Source organism: Stegostoma tigrinum, chromosome 19, assembly GCF_030684315.1.
Source record: "Stegostoma tigrinum isolate sSteTig4 chromosome 19, sSteTig4.hap1, whole genome shotgun sequence".
NCBI classification, from domain to species: Eukaryota; Metazoa; Chordata; class Chondrichthyes; order Orectolobiformes; family Stegostomatidae; genus Stegostoma; species Stegostoma tigrinum.
Window position 1 is genome coordinate 35,178,725 of NC_081372.1, and position 25,096 is coordinate 35,203,820.

The 25,096-nt window shown below is 41.1% G+C and overlaps 1 protein-coding gene across 1 annotated transcript; it reads right to left on the minus strand.

Annotated features, from left to right (window-relative positions):
• Window positions 1-1,482: 1,482 nt before the first annotated feature.
• LOC125461470 (CCN family member 3-like) lies at window positions 1,483-24,190 on the minus strand. Its single transcript, XM_048550294.2, has 5 exons — window positions 24,121-24,190; window positions 23,387-23,603; window positions 16,291-16,539; window positions 7,322-7,536; window positions 1,483-2,491 (listed from the first exon to the last, which is right to left on the minus strand). The coding sequence occupies exons 1-5, from the start codon at window positions 24,178-24,180 to the stop codon at window positions 2,240-2,242; spliced, it is 993 nt and encodes a 330-aa protein (XP_048406251.1). The 5' UTR covers window positions 24,181-24,190; the 3' UTR covers window positions 1,483-2,239.
• Window positions 24,191-25,096: the final 906 nt, after the last annotated feature.

Consider the following 25,096-nt stretch of genomic DNA (forward strand, 5'->3'; position numbering starts at 1 on the left):
ATCATGGAAACCCAGGTCTAGAAACTCATGGAAACTCAGTGTCTGCAGGGTATGTTCATGGACCTACATTCCATTGAGGTAGCCATTGTGTAAGACAGGGATAAGGCAGAAAATACTGATGAGGTCCAATGCAAAGAACAGTGAGGTGATGCACTTGGTTGGAAGAACATTGAAGGGCAACATAAAATAGGAGTATAATTCTAAAGGCCATTGAAGTTGGCATGACAGGCAGAGGAAGCAATTATCAATACTTCTTTAACAGGGACATAGAGTGCAAGAGCAAGAGTGTGATGTTGAACTTTTGCAAGAACTGAGCTGGAAAATCATCTAGATTTGTGGCACCACATTATAGGAAAGATGTTAATACATTGGAGAGAGTACAGAAGTGATTTACAAGAGTGGTTCGATGAATGAAAAACTTCAGTTAAGAGGATAGATTGCAGAAGTTGCAAGTGTTCTCCTTGGAGAGAAAAAGGTGGAGAGGAGATTTGTTAGAAGTTTTCAAAGTAACATGCTGCTGGGTAGAGTAGATAGGGACAAGCTGTGCTCGCCTGTAAAAAAAAATGAGGTTGTATAGACTTAAAGTGAACTGCCAACAAATCAAGAGTAATGTGGGAAAAAACACTTTCATTCAGTGAGTAGTTTGGGTATGGAATGCACTGTCTGGAAGATGGTGGAGGCAGGTTCAACTGAGACACTCAAGAGAGCAATGAATGATTATTAGGATAGAAATTATGTGCAGAGATGTGGGGAAAAGTTAAAAGATTGGCAATTGGTGACAGAACCAGTCAAGTCATGATAAGCTGAATGGCTTTCTTCTGTGCCCTAAAACTTCTATGATTCTGACATCAAGTAGAAACAAAAAACCATGAAAGCTTTTACAGGAGAAGTAGGAACAGCGGAAACAGGGCATGTTGCTGTGTATGTCCTCAGACAATCATATTGAAGAATATTTACTGAGACCTGCTTCGAAGTAACATTTCAGTTCCAGTAATTAAAAATTATCACAGTTAAAATAAAAAACATGCTCTTGAATGAAAAATCATAAATTTCTCTGGTTTAGTAGGTATTTATCACATAACCATCTCACAGTTTTGCTTTTCTATGTATTTCAATGCTATATCTTTTGACCAGATACTATGACAGCATGGACAATGGAAGAACAAGCCAAGTTCACCCATAACTTCTTGTTAACTGTGTTTAACCATGGATATGTGGATGTCAGAAATCAGAGTGTAGCCTTGTAAAGCCCAAGAATTAGGGAACGTCATTAAACTGTTGCCAATCAATGAGAAAAATTAAAGAAATAAATATTCATTTAGAGGTGATATAAGTAAAGAAAATTTAGAACTAGTTGTTCAGAATGTTTGAATGCAAAATGATGAAAATAAACACATAAATGATTACACATCATTTTATTCACAGTTATAATCACTCCATACCTCTTGTTAGATACATTGTTAAAATGACAAGTTACTTCATTAATTAATATATAAAAGTATTTGATGACGTGTCCTGTTATATACAGAAATTTATAAAAATACATTTCCTGTTACACCTCTAGTATACAGTCATGCAAGTGGTATTCATTTTTAATTAAAAATGTAAGAAACTACTGTATTGATCGATTAAATTGAGATATTTAGTCTAATCTTCAATTATGCTGCAGATGTGTCTTTCATTATGATGCCTCGTAGTGCTTACACCTGCATTGTGCTAAATGAAAGATATGAGCAGTGTTCCTGCAATCTGCGACATTTTGCAATCAGTGCAGCCCAGTGTCATCCAGTAGAGGGAGTTCATAGCTCAACTAGTGAATATTAGGGTGGGGACTTAACATTCTCAATAGGTCTTATTGAGGTTGTCGGTTGAACATACAACATTTTCATGAAGGTTTTCATATATGTTTGATACGCTGCAGCAGCATTAAGCACTTTAGCCTCAAACTCCAGTGGCAAAGAATTTTAATGTTTCTGCAAAGCAATTAGTGACTGACATGTGATAAGTGAAAATGTTCACTTCATTTTTTTTAGTGAGATTATGTTAATTAGTGCTGGAAACTCAATATTAAAGGAGTGCAGAGAATATTCTTAGACAGGAGGATTTCAATAGGTAAAGGTCTCTTAAAATGCTTACAAAATGTTTAACTCCTCAGTATAGAAACACTTTATTTTGAACAGGAAAATCTTGTATGGAAATAATCTGCTGTCAGCGTTGCAGTATTCTAGTGGGTTACAATTTAGTTGTAAGCATATGAGCAGTTGTAGTGACAAACACAGGAAATAATGAACATCATTTGCTGTTTTACAATCCTTCCATGATTACACCTGAACTCCACCACCTCCGTTCTAGTTCTATGTGGAGTGCAGCAACGTCTGTCAGAGCATGAGCCACAGTATCTGGGTCTGTAAGCTTTAACACTTATGCAGTTGTTGTATTCAAACTGAATGGGATGAGGTGCCCTTGTTGTTGGCCTGCAAATCTTCCTTCTCTGAAAAAAAAGACATGTTATATTAAATAAAACTGAACACAACAATGAGCAATGATGCAGCTAGAAAATACATCCAAATTGTGGTTTGTCATTTCATTAAAATGTGCAATATGAGTAATTTTTGCAATTGCAACGGAATAAAATAATCACAATAATTGACCAGATCATAACTGGAAAATATTCCTTCATCTTCACAGATGCTAGCATACTCCATAAAGTGCAGCATTGCAAAAGACAAGCCAAAGCTTTAGAACGACAGTCCATCCGCTATAAAGGTTGCAATGTTATGGTCAGCAGCAAATGAAAGGCACTATAGTGTCATTCATTACAGTCACTGATTTTCCATGGGGCTTTATGCTGAAAATTCCAGTTTAAATCTTTCCAATCTAACAGCGGTCAGAGTATCTCTTGTATAGAGATAAGGTGTAGAGCTGGATGAACACAGCGGACCAAGCAGCATCAGAGGAGCAAGAAAGCTGATGTTTCGCGCCTAGGCCCTTTTTCAGAAAATCTTCAGCATCTCTTATAATGGTTTTGTTTCCCATTCTTGTGCTATAGTCTCAATTTGTCCCCCAAGGACCTATACTTTGCCATACTTTTGTATCTTACCTCTCGACAACAGTAACTAACGTCCAAGTGTTAAGTTTCACAGATACAATAACCACACCTAAATCCACCTCACCACTACCTCTCTCAACATCTCCATTATTGTTTAATTATCAATCTGCTTACTGCACATTTAGTGCTGGATGAACAGAAATTGCCTCCAATTAAATATTATTAAGTCATGAACTTTTGGTCACTATTCAAGCTCCATTCCCTACCGATTATCTCCATTCCTTTCCCTCACAATAGTCTGAGGATTTATATTTCTAACCTTAGTTTCATATTCAACCGTGGTGAGGTTTCTATTGCATATTCACACCATTTCTAAGCCCATCTATTTCTGTCTAACATGACTTGGTGTCAGCATCACTATCTGATTCATCCTTTTGTTACCACTAGTAACAAGTCAAATACACTCCTGTAGGGTGTCTTACATTCTATCTCTGGAAACTTTAGATCATCCAAAACCTTGTTCCCATCGCCCCTGAGCTCACTAAGCTCCAATGGTTCCCAAATCAACAATGGCTCAAATTTTAAAATTTTCATCCTTGTTTTTAAATCCATCCATGGTCCTGCACCTCCCTATCTTTGTAATTTTTTCTAGTCCTGTAACTGTCTGAGATATCCATCCCCATCCAATCCCAGCATCTTGAGGATCCCTGATTTTGGTGGTCGTGTCTTTGGCCACTTAGATCCTGAGCTCTGCAATTCCATCCCTCAACCTCTGATTCATTAACAACCAAAACAGAAGTTTCTGGAAAATCTCAACAGTTCTGGCAGCATCTGTGTAGAAAAAAATCAGAGTTAACGTTTCAGGTCCAGTGACCCTTCCTCAGAACCGGACCCTCTCTGATTCATTCTTTATCATTCTTCCCTTGGGACGCTCCTTCAATCTTGCTTCTCTGACCAAGATTTTGGACATCTTTTCTAATGTCACCTTATGTGGATCAGTGTCTAATTTTGCTTTTCATTTCTTGTTGAAAAGTGTTGCGATGTTTTACTGCATCAAAGGTGTCATATTAAATAAATAATATTTGCCAATGTAGAAACGTGCAATTATTACAGATCCAAAAAAAACAGAGCGGCTACAGAGGATCTGCGACTCGTGCAACAAAACCAAGCAACAAAATAGTCCATTAATTAATCAGACTGAAGAATCTTTACTGAGGCTCTCCCAATCTTAACCAGGAAGTGTATGTCACAAAAATTAGTTCAATGTCAAATCAGGTATAGAATGGGAAAAAATACAAAGGAAGAAAAGATTGACTTGAGATAAAGATAAAAGAGACAAAAGAAAACTTCTTTAAAAGTTATATTTCTGACAATAATTAATAAATGAAAAACTGAACTGTGCACTTGTAAAAGTTTATCTTCAATTCATGAGAGATTATTTGTCTTCAAGTTAAACCTATTATATCATTAAAAATTGATTTGAACTTCAATGGACTTCTTTGTCATTTTGGGCACATCTATTAGATAAATATCCTAATTATTTGGCCTCACATGTATTTCCATGTCAAGTCTCACAGCTAGATGCTGTTATAGTGTTGCTTCTGGTAGAGTAGAGCAACTCAGACAGCAAATTCCTGATTCCTAAGTTTTAGTGTCCAGAGATTAATTCTCTGGGCTCTGATAACCTCACCATTATTTTTAATGTAAAATTCAGGCCATTGCTTTAAGGTCTGCAATTGGAGACAGGGCAATCAGAGATGACCCAATGCTTTTCATTTCATGCTCATCATACATTCCAAAGATTGGTAGATTGTATCAAAAATATTTTCCATCGACTGTATGCAGCAAGGGCCTGCACTTGCGAAATTTGTAACACAGTATCCTATATATACATCATATATGTATATATATATATAATATATATGATCTTTTCCATTTGACAATATTTTTTGGATAACCCTGAGTGTGCCAAAACTTTTTATGACGACTAATTTAGGATCATCAGTCAGAGTTGTACTGTGGCACACTTCTGTTTACAGGAAGCCACATATATTAATACACAGGACTCTGTTCTTTGCAGACAGAAAAAGCATGGGCCCCAGCTATGCCTGCCTCTTTGTAGGTTACGTGGAACAGTCCCTCTTCCGCACCTACACAGGCCCCAAACCCCACCTCTTCCGCCGTTACATTGATGACTGTATCGGCGCCGCCTCTTGCTCCCCAGAGGAGCTCAAACAGTTCATCCACTTCACCAACACCTTCCACCCCAACCTTCAGTTCACCTGGGCCATCTCCAGCACATCCCTCACCTTCCTGGACCTCTCAGTCTCCATCTCAGGCAACCAGCTTGTAACTGATGTCCATTTCAAGCCCACCGACTCCCACAGCTACCTAGAATACACCTCCTCCCACCCACCCTCCTGCAAAAATTCCGTCCCCTATTCCCAATTCCTCCGCCTCCGCCGCATCTGCTCCCACGATAAGACATTCCACTCCCGCACATCCCAGATGTCCAAGTTCTTTAAGGACCGCAACTTTCCCCCCACGGTGATCGAGAACGCCCTTGACCGCATCTCCCGCATTTCCCGCGACACATCCCTCACACCCCGCCCCCGCCACAACCGCCCCAAGAGGATCCCCCTCGTTCTCACACACCACCCTACCAACCTCCGGATACAACGCATTATCCTCCGACACTTCCGCCATTTACAATCCGACCCCACCACCCAAGACATTTTTCCATCCCCTCCCCTGTCTGCTTTCCAGAGAGACCACTCTCTCCGTGACTCCCTTGTTCGCTCCACACTGCCCTCCAACCCCACCACACCCGGCACCTTCCCCTGCAACCGCAGGAAATGCTACACTTGCCCCCACACCTCCTCCCTCACCCCCATCCCAGGCCCCAAGATGACATTCCACATCAAGCAGAGGTTCACCTGCACATCTGCCAATGTGGTATACTGCATCCACTGTACCCGGTGCGGCTTCCTCTACATTGGGGAAACCAAGCGGAGGCTTGGGGACCGCTTTGCAGAACACCTCCGCTCGGTTCGCAACAAACAACTGCACCTCCCAGTCACGAACCATTTCCACTCCCCCTCCCATTCTCTAGATGACATGTCCATCATGGGCCTCCTGCACTGCCACAATGATGCCACCCGAAGGTTGCAGGAACAGCAACTCATATTCCGCCTGGGAACCCTGCAGCCATATGGTATCAATGTGGACTTCACCAGTTTCAAAATCTCCCCTTCCCCTACTGCATCCCTAAACCAGCCCAGTTCATCCCCTCCCCCCACTGCACCACACAACCAGCCCAGCTCTTCCCCCCCACCCACTGCATCCCAAAACCAGTCCAACCTGTCTCTGCCTCCCTAACCGGTTCTTCCTCTCACCCATCCCTTCCTCCCACCCCAAGCCGCACCCCCAGCTACCTACTAACCTCATCCCACCTCCTTGACCTGTCCGTCTTCCCTGGACTGACCTATCCCCTCCCTACCTCCCCACCTACACTCTCTCCACCTATCTTCTTTACTCTCCATCTTCGGTCCGCCTCCCCCTCTCTCCCTATTTATTCCAGTTCCCTCCCCCCATCCCCCTCTCTGATGAAGGGTCTAGGCCCGAAACGTCAGCTTTTGTGCTCCTGAGATGCTGCTTGGCCTGCTGTGTTCATCCAGCCTCACATTTTATTATCACATTTTATCATCTTGGAATTCTCCAGCATCTGCAGTTCCCATTATCTCTAACACCTCTCTTGTCTGGCAGGTAAGCCAGTCTGTAGTCTAGGTTCTCCTTCTGGAAAATCCTAGTATTCACCTAAAAAAGGATGGTATACATACTGTAGACAAACCGGTTATATCATTCTGTCGCATGATCTCTAACTTTAAAGGGATTTTGCAACATCCTGCCTTCCGCCAACTGAACATGCCTCAACTTCACTCCTGAGCTAAGGAATCCTTAGTAATCTTAGATTCATAAGAATTAATAGCTGCTCTTTTGGATTTAATTTATTTCTAGTTATAAAGCTCTTTTCCTTTGCTGTTTCCTTCAGAGTTTGTGTGTGTATATGTAAAACAATTCTCGATTTATACTGAAGACAATTCGCTGCAATTCATTTGTAAAATTGTCGCCTGTTTAAAATTAATGTTCTGCTTACAGAGAGAAGAAGAGGACAATAACTATGTTCCATCTGATTCTCACCCCTGTCCATAACAATATAACGTGCTTTATCAATAACAATGTTACTAACTGGTTCAAAAAAACCTTAGTCACCATGTGAGCTTTATTTGCATAGTCCTGTTGGCATGGTCTCACTACACAAAGTTGGCTTTGTGTCTCCAAAATACAGCGGTCATTCTTGTTAGAAATTCGGGTAGACACTCCTATCCCGCAGCTCCTGGAACAGGCGCTCCACTCACTGCTTTGCTCTGGGCAGTTGTCAGGTACATTGGCGACATATCCTCCATACAATACCTCCGATCTGTATGCTGAAGATAAAATAAGCAATAGTCTTATTTGTTTCAAAATTAGTCATAAAAGTGAACTGACAAGTCATCTGTTTATATAGGCTGTCAATAATAAGAATATTGCATATCTATGTCTCGTTCCTTAACAGACCTTAATGTCATCACGTTGGGAAATAAATCAATAATTTGGGAAATCTTTACATAAGGAATTCTTAAAATTATTCATTCATGGTTTGTGGTCATTATTCATTATCAGGTGAATCACATGCTATCAGATGAGCTGGCCCAATGAATACAGAACTGGCCAAGTCATAGGAGATACAGGGTAGCGGTGAAAGGATGCTTTTCAGAATAGAGGGTTATGACTATTGGTGTCCCACAGGATCAGTGCTAAGATCTCTGCTGTTCATGATATACATAAATGATTTGGAAGAAAATGTAGCTGGCCTAATTAGTAAGTTTATGGACAGTGCAAAGATTGGTGGGAGTTGCAGATAATGAGGAGGATTGTCAGAGGATTTAGCAGGATATAGATCAGTTGGAGGCATGGGCAGAAAAGTGACAGATAGAGTTTAATCTGGACAAATGTGAGGTGATGTATTTTGGAAGGTCAAGTGCAGGTGGAAATTATATGGTGAATGACAGAAACCTTAGGTATATTAATACGCAGCGAGATCCCTGGGCGTGCAGGTTCACAGATCACTGAAAGTGGCAACATAGGTAGGTAAGGTAGTGAAAAAGGCCTATGGCACGCTTGCCTCCATTGGAAGGGGCACTGAGTAGAAGAACAGGCAAGGTATGCTGCAGCTGTATAGAACTTTAGTTAGGCCACACTTGGAATATTGCGTATTGTTCTGATCACTACACTACCAAAAAGATGTGGATGCTTTGGAAAGGGTTCAGCAAAGGTTTACCGGGATATTGCCTGTATGAGGGATTTTAGCTATAAAGAAAGGTTGGATAGACTGGGTTTGTTTTCTCTGAAATGCAGGAGGTTAAGGGGCAACCTGAAAGAAGCCTATGAGATTGTGAATGGCATGGATAGAGTGGAAAGTATGACACTTTTTCTGAGGGTGCAGGGATCAATTACTAGGGGACACAGGTTCAAGGTGGTGGTGGGGTGGGGGGGGCGGTAGTTTAAAACAGACGTGCAAGGCAAGTTTTTCACACAAAGGATGATGGGTACCTGGAACTTGCTGCTAGTGGAGGTAGTGAAAGCAGGCGCAACATTCAAGAAGAACCTGGACAAATACATGAATAGAAAGGGAATGGAGGGATATGGATCCTGTAAGTGAAGAAAGTTTTAATATGGAAGGGCAAAATGTACCAGCGTAGGCTCAGCGGGCTGAAGGACCTGTTCCTGTGATGTATTGTTCTTTGTCCTTCTTGGTATCCATCCCTAATTGCACTTAGGAAGGTGATAGCACACTGCTTTCTTGAACTACTGCATTGTAGTGAAGGGAAACAATGTGTTAAGGAGGCAGTTCTGATATATTCATACAGCAACAAAGAAGAAACAGTCAAATAAAACAAAGAACTGTGGATGCTGGAAATCTGAAATAAGAACTGAAGTAGCTGGAGAAATTTGATAGGTCAGGCAGCACTTATAATGAGAAAACAGAGTTAACAATTTGAATCCAGGTGACCCTTCTTCAGAATGGAAATAAAGAAGAAACAGCAGTAAATTTCCAAGTCGGTCTGCTGTATAGCTTTGGGGGTATCTTATAATGGGGAGGTCTCTCAAGCACTTGCTGAAAAATTCCTTCTGGGTTAGAGACCCTGTGAGTTTGGAAGGTATTGTTGAAGATGCATTTGATGAGTTTCTGTTATCAACATGGTACACAATGAGCATTTAATGAGGTGGATTGGGTGCTAATCAAGCAGCTTCCTTACTCCCATGAAAAGTTTTAAAAGTCACCACACCCCAGCATCAGTGTTAATGACAGAAGCCATAGATAAGAAGAAAAAAGTAAAAATTAAAACAGAGTTCTGCTCAAATCAATTTCAATTCAGGGAGCGTCGATTAACACAACACATGCTGAAATATCTGGAAGCTGCTGTCAAAGAGACCTCGCCACTAGGACAAGACCAAAAAACCAGGCTGAGAACATCGCTCCAGGACCAGATGGCTCCTTTTCACTAGGCTCCTGGCTGAACCCACTAGCTTTGTTTTAAACCACCGCCATCATGTTCTCCAGGAAAATTAGGAATTGGTAGCAAATGCTTGTCTTGCCATTGATGGCCAAATACCATGATGGGATAAAAACTTTCTCGTCTGCCTACTACTTTAGCCAGGAATTTTCAGGAATAGTCTGTCCTTTAAAAACGCATACTCGTTCTGTCTGATTAGCTGAAACATTTTAAGATCTTCAAGTTAGCCTATGCTTAGTTATAGATTCTAGTAGTTTCCTCACAACAAATGTTATATTAAATAATCTATAACTCAATTGTTTCTCTCTAACACCATTCTCAGCTGCTGGAATATCATGCTTTATGTTTGGCCATCCTAACCCACCCATTCATTCAACCTAAATAAAAACAGAAAGAGCTTATGGATACTGTAAATCAGAAACAAAAATGGAAGTTGCTGGAAAAGCCCAGAGGAAGGGTCACCGGACCCAAAACGTTAACTCTGATTTTTTTCTTCACAGATGCTGCCAGACCTGCTGAACTTCTGCAGCAACTTCTGTTTTTGTTCCATTCATTCATTCTGTTTCTCATCCTCTGTTTCTGCCTCTCAGTTTCTTATTCTCTGTTTATCCTACTGTTTACATACATACTCTACTCTTCCATCCCTTCACTCTGACTACTGTTTCTCCAATCACAGCAGGTCAAGACGCTAACCCTGTCCTTATGAAGGCCACTCACTTTCTGCATATGTTCTCACAGCAGTTACAAAGAGCATTCTTTGAATTCATAACTTGAAGGCTATGCATTCTTATTGCCATCATTTCTTACTGTAGCTATTTCCTTATACTTTACAAGTCTGATTGTCTGCCTTTCTATTCACTCTCAAAATGAAAGAACAGCTATAAAAAACTGAATATCAGGTGGAAAAAAATAATTTTGTTCAATTGTTTTTGCAAAAGCATATGTAGGGTGCAGGAAGCAGTTCTGAATAAAATTTGAGAAAGAATTGGCTGCATCTAGGCACATACTAAGGCAGATGCAAACGTATACCACATGGAATTGGACAAGTGACTTGCTGAAAACATTGATGGAGGCAAGGGCAATAGAAAAAGTATCTGCCTTTCTTAATACTATCTGCAATGTTCTATGTTCTATCACTTGCTTTCCTCACACAATCCTGATTGCCATCTGTGTGGCACTTCAGTACTGATTATCTTCAACAGCTTTGTGAACTATTAAATGCACAGAAGCTCTGGTTGTTCTCCCTGTATCAATGAGCCCTTCATTCTATCCAATAGAAAGCTCCAGACTGGCAGAGGAGCAGCCTCTGAAAGAAGCACTCAGTCAAACTCCTCAACTCAATACCAAGTGCAGCGCTGATCTCTGAGTAGTAGAAAGGTGAGGTAAATGTAATAATCATTAAATCTTAGAATGGTTACAGCACAAAATAAGGTCATCGTGCCTATGGTATCTCCCTGAAGAAATAATTCACTTGAGCCACTGCCCCACCTTCATATCACAGCACTGCACATTCTTTCTTTCTTTTCAAATTATAATAAAATTATTTTTGAATACCTTGAACGAACCTGTTTGAGCCACATTCTCAGCCAGTGCATTCCTTATCCTAACGACTTGCTGTGTGAAAAATCTTTTCCTGATGTTGGCATTGCTTCTTTTGCCAATTACCAATTATCTGTGGCCTCTGTTCTCAATCCTCCACCAATGGGAACAGTTTATCTCCAGAAACACTGTTAAAATCAGTTTCTAAATATCTCTGTTAAATTCCCTCACAATCTTCTTGTCCAAACTGAACAGCTTCTCCAATCAATCTATGTAACCGAAGTTTTTCATCTCTGGTAACATTCTCATGAATCTTTCTGTACCTTCAAATCTTTCCTGGACATAATGCTCCAACTGCAGCCAAACCATTGTTTTTTATAGGTTTAACAAAAATTCCTGCTTTTGTGTTCAAAGATCAATTGATAAAGTCCAGATGTTGTATGCTTTATCACTCTCTCCATCTTTAATAATTTATGCTGAGATACACCAGTTCCCTTTGTTCCTGCGACACCTTTAGAAATATACTTTATTTTATATTGCCTCTCTGTTTTCCTACTAAAATGAATCACTTCACACTTCCCTGCATTAAATTTCAAATGCCATTCCTCGGTCCTTTCCTCCAGGCTATGTCCTTTAAAGTTAAACACTATCCATTTCACAGTTCACAGTACTTCCAAATTGCATGCTTTCTGCAAATTTTGAAACTGTGTCCTATTCACCAAGTTCCACGTCATCAATACGTACAGCAAGAAGACCAAGGACCCTAAAATTGACCCATATGGAGCTCTATTATAGAGATAATGGGAACTGCAGATGCTGGAGAATCCGAGATAACAAAGTGTGGAGCTGGATGAACACAGCAGGCCAAGCACCATCTTAGGAGCACAAAAGCTATGAACACAGCAGGCCAAGTAACATCTTAGGAGCACAAAAGCTATGAACACAGCAGGCCAAGCAGCATCTTGCTTGGCCTGCTGTGTTCATCCAGCTCCACACTTTATTATCTGGAGCTCTACTATAATCCTCCCTCCAGTCCGATAAACAATGATTAATCACCACTCTTGCCAACATATTATGCGGCAAATTTCCTACTCATGTTGCTCCTGTTCCTTTTATTCAGGCCCTCTAAATGTATACATAATTCTATTATATGTATTTTATCAAATGCTTTTACAGGGGACACTTGAAAAAGGAGTCTGGGACCTCATTTTGCAGAAGGCAATCCAGATCCCAGATGAAGACCATCAAGTTGCAAACCCCACAGAATCAACCTACTGAAGAATACTCCTTGACCTCAATCAGGAACTGTCAACAATATTGGAGCGCCTGCAAACAGTCATTGGAGAATGTCCAAAACGGAGCAACAGTTCCATCCCAGCATGTATAGAAATCTGCTGTCTAACACAATGTGTATGGGTACCTGTGGTGTCACCAGCTTCAAACGTTTTGATTAATTATCAAGACTTCTGTTTTTCAAGCTGCTCGGTATCCATTGATTTCAACACATTGATCTGATTTGCCAGAGTTCTGACAATTTCTTGCTTCTATTTATCTGATCACAGCCTGTACATCTCCAGCAATGGTTTCTTTTCCTGCCCTTGAATCATTGCCTCAAATCCTGAAGGAATTTGTCCTCAGTGCTGTCATCTTCCACATCAATATGCTGCTTCAAAGTGAAATTATCTGTCTGTTTATCTACTTCTGTAACCCCCTCCTGTGTGACAATCCCATTCCTCCAACCCGACTCTGCTTTTAAAACATTTTGCTTCTCAATGCATTTGCTTCCTGTTTGCCTGTTTGGAGATTTTTAATCTGAATATTCTAATTTTCCCATTAAATCACTAAACTTGTTTTTTCCACTTCTCTTTCAATAAAAACATAAGCCAAATGTTCGTGCATGCTTCCAAATATCTCTCACTTGAGTTCAATCTTGATTTTTGTCTCATTGTGCCTTTAAAATGCTCCACATTTGTTTCTTTTTGAGCTAAGAAGTGCAATATGTGAACTTTTTTTTAGTGTTTGTGCTATACGGAGGGCTCATCAATGAAATATTCAATAATCAAAGAAGCAGTTAGCATTTCCATTGTAAATATATGTGGGCTTTTGCCTTTCCAGCCACACTATTCCAAGTTACACAGATTATTACCAATCTTAATTTAATCAAAGAGGTTTCAACCAACCTACTCCTGAATGAAGTACTGACTATTTTTCAAGGGTAACATTTTGCTGAGACCATCACTTTATTTTTACATTTGGTTTGGAACTGTGAGCTGAAGTTGAAAATGGAAATTTGAATTTTGTACTTGTTGTGAAAAAAATGGAAAGAACAAGCAAACTGATGTGTGCACATGGGAACTGGCCTGGAAAGATAATTTCAGGTCACTTATTGTTCTGAGAACACTGCAGTCAATGCAGCACCAGGGTGTGTCATGTTCAAAAACTGGCAGCTTATTGGATGTCAGATAACGAGGTGTAGAGCTGGACGAACACAGCAGGCCAAGCAGCATCAGAGGAGCAGGAAGGCTGACGTTTCAGGCCTAGACTCTTCTTCAGAAATGAGGGAGGGGAAGGGGATTCTGAAATTAATAGGGAGCGAGGGGGAGGCGGATAGAAGATGGATAAGGGAGAAGATAGGTGGAGAGGAGACAGACAGGTCAAAGAGGCGGGGTTGGAGCCAGTAAAGGTAAGCGTAGGTGGGCAGTAAGGGTGGGGATAGGTCAGTCCAGGGAGGACGGGCAGGTCAAGGGGGCGGGATGAGGTTAGTAGGTAGGAAATGGAGGTGCAGCGTGAGGTGGGAGGAGGGGATAGGTGAGAGGAAGAACAGGTTAGGCAGGCAGGGAGGAGCTGGGCTGATTTTGGGATGCAGTGGGGGAGGGGAGATTTTGAAGCTTGTGAAATCCACATTGATACCATTGGGCTGCAGGGTTCCCAAGCGAAATATGAGGTGCTGTTCCTGCAACCTTCAGGTGGCATCGCTGTGGTACTGCAGGAGGCCCAGGATGGACATGCCATCTAAGAAGTGGGAGGGGGAGTTGAAATGATTTGCAAATGGGAGGTGCAGTTGTTTGTTGCAAACCGAGTGTAGGTGATCTGGAAAGTGATCCCCAGGCCTCCACTTGGTTTCCCCGATGTACAGGAGGCCGCAACAGGAAAAACAGATACAGTATACCACATTAGCAGATGTGCAGGTGAACATCTGTTTGATGTGAAAAGCCTTCCTAGGGCCTGGGATGGGTGTGAGGGGGAAGGTATAGGGGCAGGTGTAGCACTTCCTGCGGTTGCAGGGAAACATGCCGGGTGTAGTGGGGCTGGAGGGGTCTGTGAAGCAGACAAGGGAGTCACAGGGAGAGTGGTCCCTCCGGAAAGCAGATAAGGGTAGGGAAGGGAAAAATTTCTTTGGTGGTGGGGTCGGATTGCAGATGGCGGAAGTGTCGGAGGATGATGTGTTGGATCCGGAGGATGGTGGGGTGTTACATGAGCACGAGGCAGATTCTGCTTTGGTTTTTATTGCAGGGAGGGGATGTGAGGGTGGAGTTGCTGGAAATGTGGGAGACACAGTCAAGGGCATTCTTGATCACTGAGGGGACAGAATTTGTGGTCCTTAAGAAATGAGTTCATCTGAGATGCCTCATCCTGGGAGCAGATGCAGCAGAGGCAAACGAATTGGGAATAGGGGATGGTATTTTTGCAGGAAGGTGGGTGGGAGGAGGTGTATTCTAAGTGGGAGTCGATGGGCTTGAAATGGATATCGGTTTCCAGGTGGTTGCCAGAGATAGAAACAGACAGGTCCAGGAAGCAGAGAGAGGTATCAGAGATGGTCCAGGTGAACTTTGGGGTGGCACGGTGGCTCAGTGGTTCGCATTGCTACCTCACAGTGCCAGGGACCTGGGTTCAATTCCCACCTCGGGCGACTATCTATGTGGACTTTGCACATTCTCCCCGTGTCTGCGTGGATTTCTTCCGGGTGCTCCGGTTTCCTCCCACAGTCCAAAGATGTGCAGACTAGGTGGATTGGCCATGCTAAATTGCCCGTAGTGTTCAGGGGTGTGTGGGTTATAGGGGATGGGTCTGGGTGGGATGCTTCAAGGGGCGGCGTGGACTTGTTGGGCCGAGGAGACTGTTTCCACACTGTAGGGAATCTAATCTAATCTTAAGGCTGGGGTGGAAGATGTTGGTGAAGTGGATGAGCTGTTCAAGCTCCTCGACTCCTACAGCTACCTAGAATACACCTCCTTGAACGCTGTCAAAAAAGGAGAGAGAAATCAACAATTGAATTGTTTTTGACTGGATTTTTTGGAAGAAGGCTGTGAGCTTGGAAGCTGCTAAATTTGAAATCTGCGACTGAGTTTTACTCTCTATCTAAGGTTTATATTCAGTTAAAGAATTGTTGGATTTTCTGTTTAAGAAATACCAGTTTATAAGAAATAAAGCAATAATTGTCAGAGCATTTTGGTTGTTGTTTACGTTAAGTAGTGACATTGGAACTGAAGCAAGATACCATCCCTTGTGCCTGAAATAAAGCCTTGCTACTCATCATTGAATTCGTTATCAAACTAACCAGTTACAGCTCTTTTCTTTTTAATTTATCCCTTAACTGTCTCTATCTGTCTATGAGTGTGAGGGGGAGTTACAATCAAAGAAGATTGAGTTTAAATTATGGACATGTTAAAGTTATAGTATGAATAATAAGTTGTTAACTTCTGTTTAAGTTGTAAGCTAGATGTCTATTATCTGTTCTTCTTAAGTTTGGCATAAAAACAATTGTGCAGTTTTGAAGGCCACTGGATATTTAATCTCATTATGTTATGAATCCAATGTTAATGAGGCTGTTTTAATTTGGTATGCTGTCCCTGTCTCATAACAATCTAATTATTTTATGTTAGGGAGATGTTTATGTGTCATACCCAACCAGCTAAATAGAGCTTGCAGCACTGATGAGTACTAAGCAGAATCAAGAACATCAAGAATGCCTCTACTGATCACTTGATCTGCCGACTAAATCAATCGTATGACCAGCTTCCACTGCTCCTGGTAATTGGTATGTAATCCAAAGATATCTGTTGCCAAAGAAACCCAAATAATTACCTGCCAAGGCATTGCCAAAGATACCGTTGTCTTGTTTCTCACATATCCAGCGAGGACAGCATTCCCCTGGGATTTCAACACGTTTTGGGTAAAGGCAGTCTGGACCCTGCAGACGAACATCTTCACTACAGCGTGGGATGCAACCAATTCCTCCGTCCGAGCACCAACAGTGATATTTGCAGCTGGGCTGGAATACATCACCATCCTTATAGATCACCCCATTGAATTCACATGTTCCATCTTCAAGTGCTAGACACAATTTAAAAATGCTCGTAATTCAAATTTCATTTGCACAAAATCATAATATAGTTCAATATATTTTAAAAATATAGTCCATATAATTTCATTAATTTACATTATAGTAAAATATACAATTGTAAAGGAATTGTGGTTACCAATGATGTTCACTACACTTAAACTTGTCAATAAAACTTGAAGAGATTCTGAGATTGGGAAGTGAAAACAACACTCCCCACTGAAGGTCAGCAATTTGTGCGAAGACAACAAAACACCGAGTATCTTACCAACCAACCAGACTGACGAATATTCAATAGACCATAATGAGAAGAGGCTAAACCAGGAAGAGTCAGATGTCAGAATTTTTTTTATCAATTTTCAAATCATACACTGAAAGTGAAATAGATGGATTGAAAGTGAAAGAAAAAGACTCTGGAAAAAGATGAGTAAAAACATTTCATGTAAATTAAATGTTTTGAGTGCCTTGGAGATCGTTTGGTAGTAATAATGACTCGTCATGTCATTAAATTTTAATTTATATTCAAATAGCAAAAACATATCTTTTAATAGGAGTTTGCTGAGGATCTCATGGGTAGCTGATGCAGTGTGTTCCAGCAATCCTCTGTGTGAGGTACAATTAATATGCATCTTCTGGAGGAACAGACCAATTCTGGCAACAACTTCCTTGATGTGTTTGCTGGAAATTGCTGTTTAATTTATTCTTCAAAAAATGGTGGAAACTGAAAGCTACAAAATTATTTTCACTGGAGAAATCAGGATTATTATGTGTATTGCCATTTGTTTACAAGGTATTGCACTGAAATTTGCAACACAAGTAATGGTAAGGCTATCGGTATTCCCTGTCATCATAGAGTAACTAAGACAGCAATCTCTAGCACATGCACATGTGCAATGAAAGGCAAAAATCTGGAAATTGGTGTCTGGTTTTTCCCTGCTCCTCCAGGTGATTCATATAAAGTTATCTTTCCAACATATAGCACTAAAATAAATTAGGGGACCTTTGCAGTACTTACCAAGTAGATATTAATTAAGTATGGTCACAGAGGAAGTCATGGATTCTTTATCAAGAGTGCAAGTGTATTTTTTAACAACTTAGTCAGTATTTATGAACAAACAACCTTCATACAGCTGAAGTTTTATTTTGAGAATTGTGGAACCTTAGTCCTTCAAGTCTTAATTATTGCAGGAGATTTTAGAAGAATAAAGAAACCTAACAATTCATTTTATTTTTTCTCTCTGTCTTTTTATGTCTCTCTTAATCTTACTTTTCTCACTCTTAATTATGCTTTCTTTGGATTATTTTACATTAATTAAGTATTCTAACCTATATTTCCTGGTTTAAACTCAAGGTTCAACTTTATTTCTTCACAAGTACGTGTTTGTGAATGAGTTAAAATTGGGCACTGTATGTCAGTGCGAGGATCTTTTATTTTGATTGGCTGAAAAGACACTGCTAAATAGAGACAAAAAAAAACAGCCGATGCTTGAATCCAGGTAGACAAACAGGAGGCTGGAAGAACACAGCAGACCAGGCAGCATCTGGAGGAAAGCAGCAGTCAATGTTTCAGTTATTACGCTTCTTCAGGACTGGATGTGGGGATAGGGGAGTTGTAGGTAAAGAGAGGGGGAGGGGTGAAGGTGGAATGGTGGTGATAGGCAGAATCATCACCATTCTGCCTCCACCCCTCCACCCCCATGCACTCCCCCCCTTTATCTGCACCTCCCCCTACCCTAGCATCCAGTCCTGAAGAAGGGTAATACACGAAACGTTGACTGCTTCTTTCCTCCAGGTGCCGCCTGGTCTGCTGTGTTCTTCCATCCTCCTGTTTGTCCACCAAAATACTGTTGGATGCCTGGTTTACAGGCCCCACATCTCCTGTAGAGGGCACTGTGCCCTTTGACATGATAACTGCAAGTTGCTAGTCAAAAGTACATGAAGATTCTCTGGACAGCTGTAAACATACTAAATGAAGGGAATTATTTGTTCCCTATTGACCACAAAACCCAAGCCATCCAAGACCAAAATCCTGGTTTATCACCTGAATGCCTGTAGATTTAGGCAGAGAAGTACACACTGATAATTCAACATTGTGCACACTCAAATTGCTTTTGTACCATACAGAAATAGCTTGCATTTTGATAGCACTTTTCAATATTCCTGGGAATTCCAAAGTGCTTCACAAGCATGGGTTGTGGTTTCTTCAATTGCTCCCATTTCTCAATCCTCTTTCTTCTGTAAAGATGTTCCTTTACCTCTTTGACAAATATTTTGGATATCTACCTTAAAATTACATGGTTTGGTGTAAAATTTGATTGATAAACAAACATTAAGTGCTGTGGGGTATTTTACAATGTTAAAGACACAAAATAAATATGAGTTACTCTTGTAAAGTGTTGTCATGTGTTGAGATATTTGGTTAAAAATTGTAGCATATAAATTAATAATGTTCTCTTGGTATTTTGAACTTTGAAGGCATGTATCAGAGAACACAAAAGCATTGTGTTGAATTACTGTGGGAAAGACAGCGAAAACAAGTTTACTGACAATGAAACAACAAACAATTCTTCTTAAATTTATAAATAAATGTTGTATTATTTTAAGATTCATGGTAATACTGGTATTTTAAAGAAATTCCAGGTGAAATACCAAGACAGACAAAGAAGTAATGAACCTGGACATGTAGTCTGCTGCTTTAAAAACAAACATCAAGATTCTTTGAGAATATACATCACAACTATTTAATTAAAAATGCTGCTAAATGAGAAAAGACTGATGATAATTGATCCCTAGAGAGGGTCTAGCACTGATGTGGACAATGCAAAATCTAGCAATAGATTAATTTGCACGTAAACTTGGCATTTGTTTATATTCAGCTGAGTCATACGGAGATACAATGAAGATTATGTCACAAAAACAGAACAAATGAAGGATAATCCAAACTTAGACAAATAAATAAACAGTTGAAATGTGGTTCACTTAAAAGTTCATTCAGGTTCGTTTTCAGGCTATTTTAGGGGGTGGTCACAATTTGAGATCTGCCCATATTTGTTCTTGTTGCAGCAGCTGCCGCTTGATTTTCATTGTTTATTTTGCTGACGGCTGCCTGCACACGCAACAGAGGGGCATTGCAGAGTTCAGAACTAGCACACAATACCAACTAGCCTCCAGTGCCTAAAAGCAATTTGTCTCTGTTAAAGGAAAGCTGCATTAAATAAAGGAGGCTGCTGTTGATTGGCACAATTGCAATTGGAGGAAAATGAAACCAAACACTGGTGAAAAAGAAAGAACAACACATTTCATATAAGCATCATCAAAGGCCTTTGTACTGCAGGACATATGTCACATTTCCACAGGGAGCCAAGAGACACTCAATACTGCTCTATGAAGGAATATGAGCAAGTGACTAGAGAGGTGAATGCAAAGTGTCTGGCATTGAGAACATGGCAGCAGTGCCAGAAGAAGCTCAATGAGCTAATGTGAATAGTAAAGCTCAATGAATATATTTTCTCATAGCATCTCCTACCTACCGTTGTAACAATCTCTCATTCTGCTCAATGTGTCACAGCCCTACCAGTTGCGCATTAGCAGTCTGTAGAACTCAGGATTGATGCTTGACACTAGTTAGTACAACTTATCCTCATAAATATTTCAATGGTATCAGCCTCACACCTATATCTCACTGCTTCCAAATGTCTACAGTTTTCCTACAATTACCTCAATCATAGATATTATTGCCTCACTCTTTCAGGACAAGGCATCAAATGCAAGGGAGCAGGCAAGGAACAAATAGTGGCCAAGCGTATCTTCATCCTTTGAGTTTCACACATGGGAACAGTAGTTGTGCTGATCCAATCATAACAACTTAACTGAAACTAAGTCAGGCTGTTTGCAATAGTGTTTCACATTTAACCTCAGAGGGGAGATTGTAATCATATATTAATGTCATCAAAAAAAGCTCTAATTCTGTATCAAACATTGCCGAACTCCACTCTGCCTCAACTATTACTGAAACCCCCATTAGTTTCTCAACTATTGACTATTCCAAAGTACTCGTGGGGACCGATCTCCCATGTTCTATCCTGTGCCAGCAGTATCTTCGTTAGGATACACTAACTCTGAAGGCTGTGGGTCCAAGAACCACTTGAGGACTTGAGCATAAACATCAAGGGTGCCAAATTATTGCAGGAATGAAGAAGCACTGCAATGGCAGAGGTGCCATCTTCTGATAAGGCATCAAAACTAATGCCCATTCTGTCCTCTCAGGTAGACAGAAAATATACATAGCATTATTTTGAAAAAGACCAAGCAAATTATCTCCAGAGTCTTGTCCATATTTATCCTTAAATCAATATCGCAAAATCAGATTATTTGGTCCTTATCACATTACTCATTAGATGTAAATTGGCTGTCAGATTTCCCACATAACAACACTGACTACACACAAAAGTGCTTCATGGAGTGGAAAGTACTTTGAGACACCCACTAGTCTTGAAAATGCCAACACGTATGCAAGGCTTCCTTTCTTTATTTTTCATAAACGTGAGGTCATCCTACAGCTTGCTGCTCATTTTCTGACCAGTGTGACATTCCTTTCACCTATTGACCCTATATTCACTGACCATCCTTCACTCCTGATCATGCAATACCTTGATTTTAAAATTCTCCTCCTTGGTTTCAATTCACTTTGCGGTCCAGCACCTCCCTATCTCTGTAAACTCTTCCAGCCCTTCCCAGATATTTGACTTCCCAGTTGCAATCACTCCACCAATGACGGGTATGACTTTGGTCACCTTGGCCATAAGCTCTGAAAAATCCTCCTTATAACTCTTCATCCCTCTACCTTGCTTTCTTCCTTTAAATCATTCTTTAAAACCTACCCAGGTTTTTTTTTGTCAGCTGATGTAACACCTTCACATATGAATCATTTATTATTCTCCGTGAAGCACTTTTGGACATTTGTAGCACCTTTAATGTAAGATATTGCTATAACTTCTGGCATGCACAAAAGCAATCAGGACGGTGTTACGTTACAACTTTATGTCTCACCTCCACTTTCATCTCACCCACATTCTTCTAAATGTCATGATTTGTTAGCTGCAGCTGGTATGATCAAGGACCTCTCATTTCCCTCATTCCAACCCTGTATTATGATTTTATGCTTTTAGATATACAGGAGTTGCTGTCTGGCTAGTCACAGCAGCCCCAGGAGGAGGAACAACTGCACTAGACATATGAGTTGACCTGTGCTTATATCTACCAGCTCAGATGGAAGAATTGCATTAGAGGTGAGTACAGAGGTTGGATTTACATATGTTGAGTCAGTGGGTACAAGTTGGCTGAAGCCAGGTGGCTAAAGGAGGCTCCTCTGCTACCTCCTTTGACGACAAGGTAGCAGATGAACTCTGTTACGTAGGACTCAGATGAGGACCACGATGGAGAGGCATACAGAAGAAATTGGGTAAGCACAAAAGCAAGATGCTCAAGACATTTCTGGCTTCATCATAGGCCAATGCATCACACAGAACGTGAAGCCCATCCTTTCCAGCCAACCTTCTGACTACTTGTGGAGCCAGCTGTGATACAGCATCTGGAGGCCACTCTCTCAGTTTCTAGTGCTGCACAGGCAGAAGCCACCCAAAGTCAGTGTTGCAGTGGAAGCCAGGCAAAGGTCACAAAACCCATGTGTGTTGCCTTGCAGGCATATTAGCATGGCCTGGATCTGACAGTCTCAACAGCAGTGAATGCTGAGGACTGAGGACTGAGGACTGTAACAGAATCCTAAGCTCCAGGGAGCCAAGTTACGCTCAACTTGGGAAGTTGTCACTTACAAGAATGGGATCCTGACATTCCTGCACTGATATGTGACTAGTACCTGTCAGTGTGCAAATTGGGCTGATTGGTCAGTATATGCATTGATATATTTAGGACATACATGGTAGCTGTGCCTCCTGACTCCCCTGCACACCTAACCCTGCCCCAGATTCTGCTCCTCACTAAAAGTAACTGGATGCAGTCCATTTTCAGCAGTAAGTTTCCTTTCTATTGAGAAATGCCCCTGGTTTGAGCTCTTAACCTGCAGAATTAGCTCATACCTCTTTGGTATGTGATGCTGCCCTCTGTAAAATCCTCTGTCAATATTTCTGGGAGCTGCTCTGACATAGTTCTCCGCTATTTTCCCGAGCTCTCAACTCCAAGCCCACTTCCACACCGCCCTGACCCATTATTTCAATGCATATTCCCCCTAAATAGGCACCCTGTACCTCCCCTTTAAGCAGCACCCTGTACTTCTCCTCTAAGCAGTAAAACATGGATTGAACTGAACCTCTTCAGTGACTGCCTTTCCCATTCCAACTCATCCATCAGCTGTCTGCCCCTCCACCCATGATATTGGATTACTGAATCAGTCAGAGAGAGTTGGCTGGTTCCTGATCTTCCACTGCCAGGAATGTCCTCTTGGAGCTACTTTGATCCAAAGAGACTGACCTACTCCAAAAAGATACTCACTTGTAGCCCAAATCAATTTAATAGATGATTTAAAAAGATTAAACTGTGTCTAATAGTGGATCAAAAAGAGCCAACACCACCACGAAAACATCTGACCCATATAAAAACGTTACAAAGCCTCTGAAGTGCTTTAGCATGAAAATAAATAGCAATTAAATTTAACTTGGTATTATAGCTTTAATACCTAAAGGGTATTAGAAACAAGGGGACGAGGTAATGCAATGACCACAAGGTTAGTATTCTAGATAGCTGAAGGGCCTTCTTGTAAAATCTTGTGGTTCTTTCCAATATATGCGCAATTAAGGATGGCCATTTATTGATAAATAAACTTACAGGTACATATCCCTGTGGTCCCAGAGGAGCTGATGCTTTGATCACAGAACAGATGCTGATGAGGATCACACACGTCCAGCCCTGTGCAATATTCTCCCAACTGCTTGGCACAAACCCGGCAGCAACCGCAGGCATCCACAACAAGAGGAACTCCTGGGGCACATAGGGGTAGAGTTGGGGGACAGCGACAGGGGTAGGGGCAGAGCTGGGCACCAACCTGCAGGAGAAGATGGTAGTCATCAAAATATTGTCAGCAAGGAAGCAGGTGGAATGGAGCTGTTGGGAAAACAATTGGAGCAATGTTGTACTTTGTGAGTTGAATGAAACTGCTATTACGGTATGGTTAATTACAAAGTGACAAGAGTGGGCAAATGGAGAACGTCTTATTCCCTTCACATTCCCCGAAATTGTGCAGTTCATGAGTGATTATGAATGACAACGTAAATCACAAGTAAAAAGAAAATAAGCAAGTGAAATTAAAATCAATTCAGTAAACCAGAGGAAAATATCTGCTGCATGAGAAGTCACCTGCAATATTATTGTAAAAATGCATTACAGTGGATCTGGTCCCAGCCCAGAAAAACTACAAACTATTGGCATCTAGCAGAAGTCAATCTTTTGCAATAACTTCACTATTGAAATGGGACCATAGTCAAAATAACTCACATCGTCTAATAATGTACTTGCTTATGTGTGTACAAACATGCAAAATAGGAGAACAAAGTTCCTCTCACCTCGGATGCAATGCACAGGACATAAAATGTGACTGTGCTATCTACCCAAAGATTTCCCATGCTGTTTCTGTCTTTTCGGAGCAGTAATGTGGAGATTTCTGCAAAGCTGCTGGTTTTAAACTTTGCAGGCTCTTGTGAGGTGGGGAGCCGCGGTATTTATAGGCAGCAGTGACGTTTTTCGCAGACTGGACGGCAAACAGAGACAACTCGGGAACACCACCAACTTTGTCCTAATTCCGGATGCCATCTGACATTTTGACATCCGCCAACATAAGGTCCAATTAGTTATTGAATAACAGTTAAAGAGCCAAACAGCAAGTTGCGTTGTTACCCCACACCTCCCAGGACTCCTGGCTGTTGAAAAATACAGCGTTCTGACTGGCTATCACTTACAAATTGTACTTGACTGCAAGCCGATTGATAAGCTTTCCCCAGAATGAATAACATCTGCTGAATCGTATTCAAGACCACAGTAATGATAATTGCCTGCGTTTGTCTGCCCATTAAGACAAGAACAATTCTGCAAGTATCTCTTCCTACACAGGATACCAATATTCAGGAGAAAATTACTACAGATGCTGGAATCTGAACTGAAAACAACAAATGCTGGAGAGCACACCGGGTCAGGCAGCATCCATGGAGAGAGACTAAGCTAACTTTTGGTTTGGAGATGACTCGTCATTAGAGCAGCTCTGCTGAAGAGTCATCCAGACTCAAAACCTTAGTTTGCTTTCATTCCATGGATGCTGACTGACCTGGTGCAATCTCCAGCATTGATTGTTGTCATCTAAATACAACAGCTCAGACACAATTCTAATTTCAACAAAATCAAAGGAGATAGGAACTCTAAATAAGATTCAGGTGCCCTATACCCAGCATATCTACACTTGCCAGTATGCAGGTAGACACCCTATACCACATTCCATTGCCACTTGGGCAAGGACAAAATACTGAAGAGTGGCATCAACCACAGTGA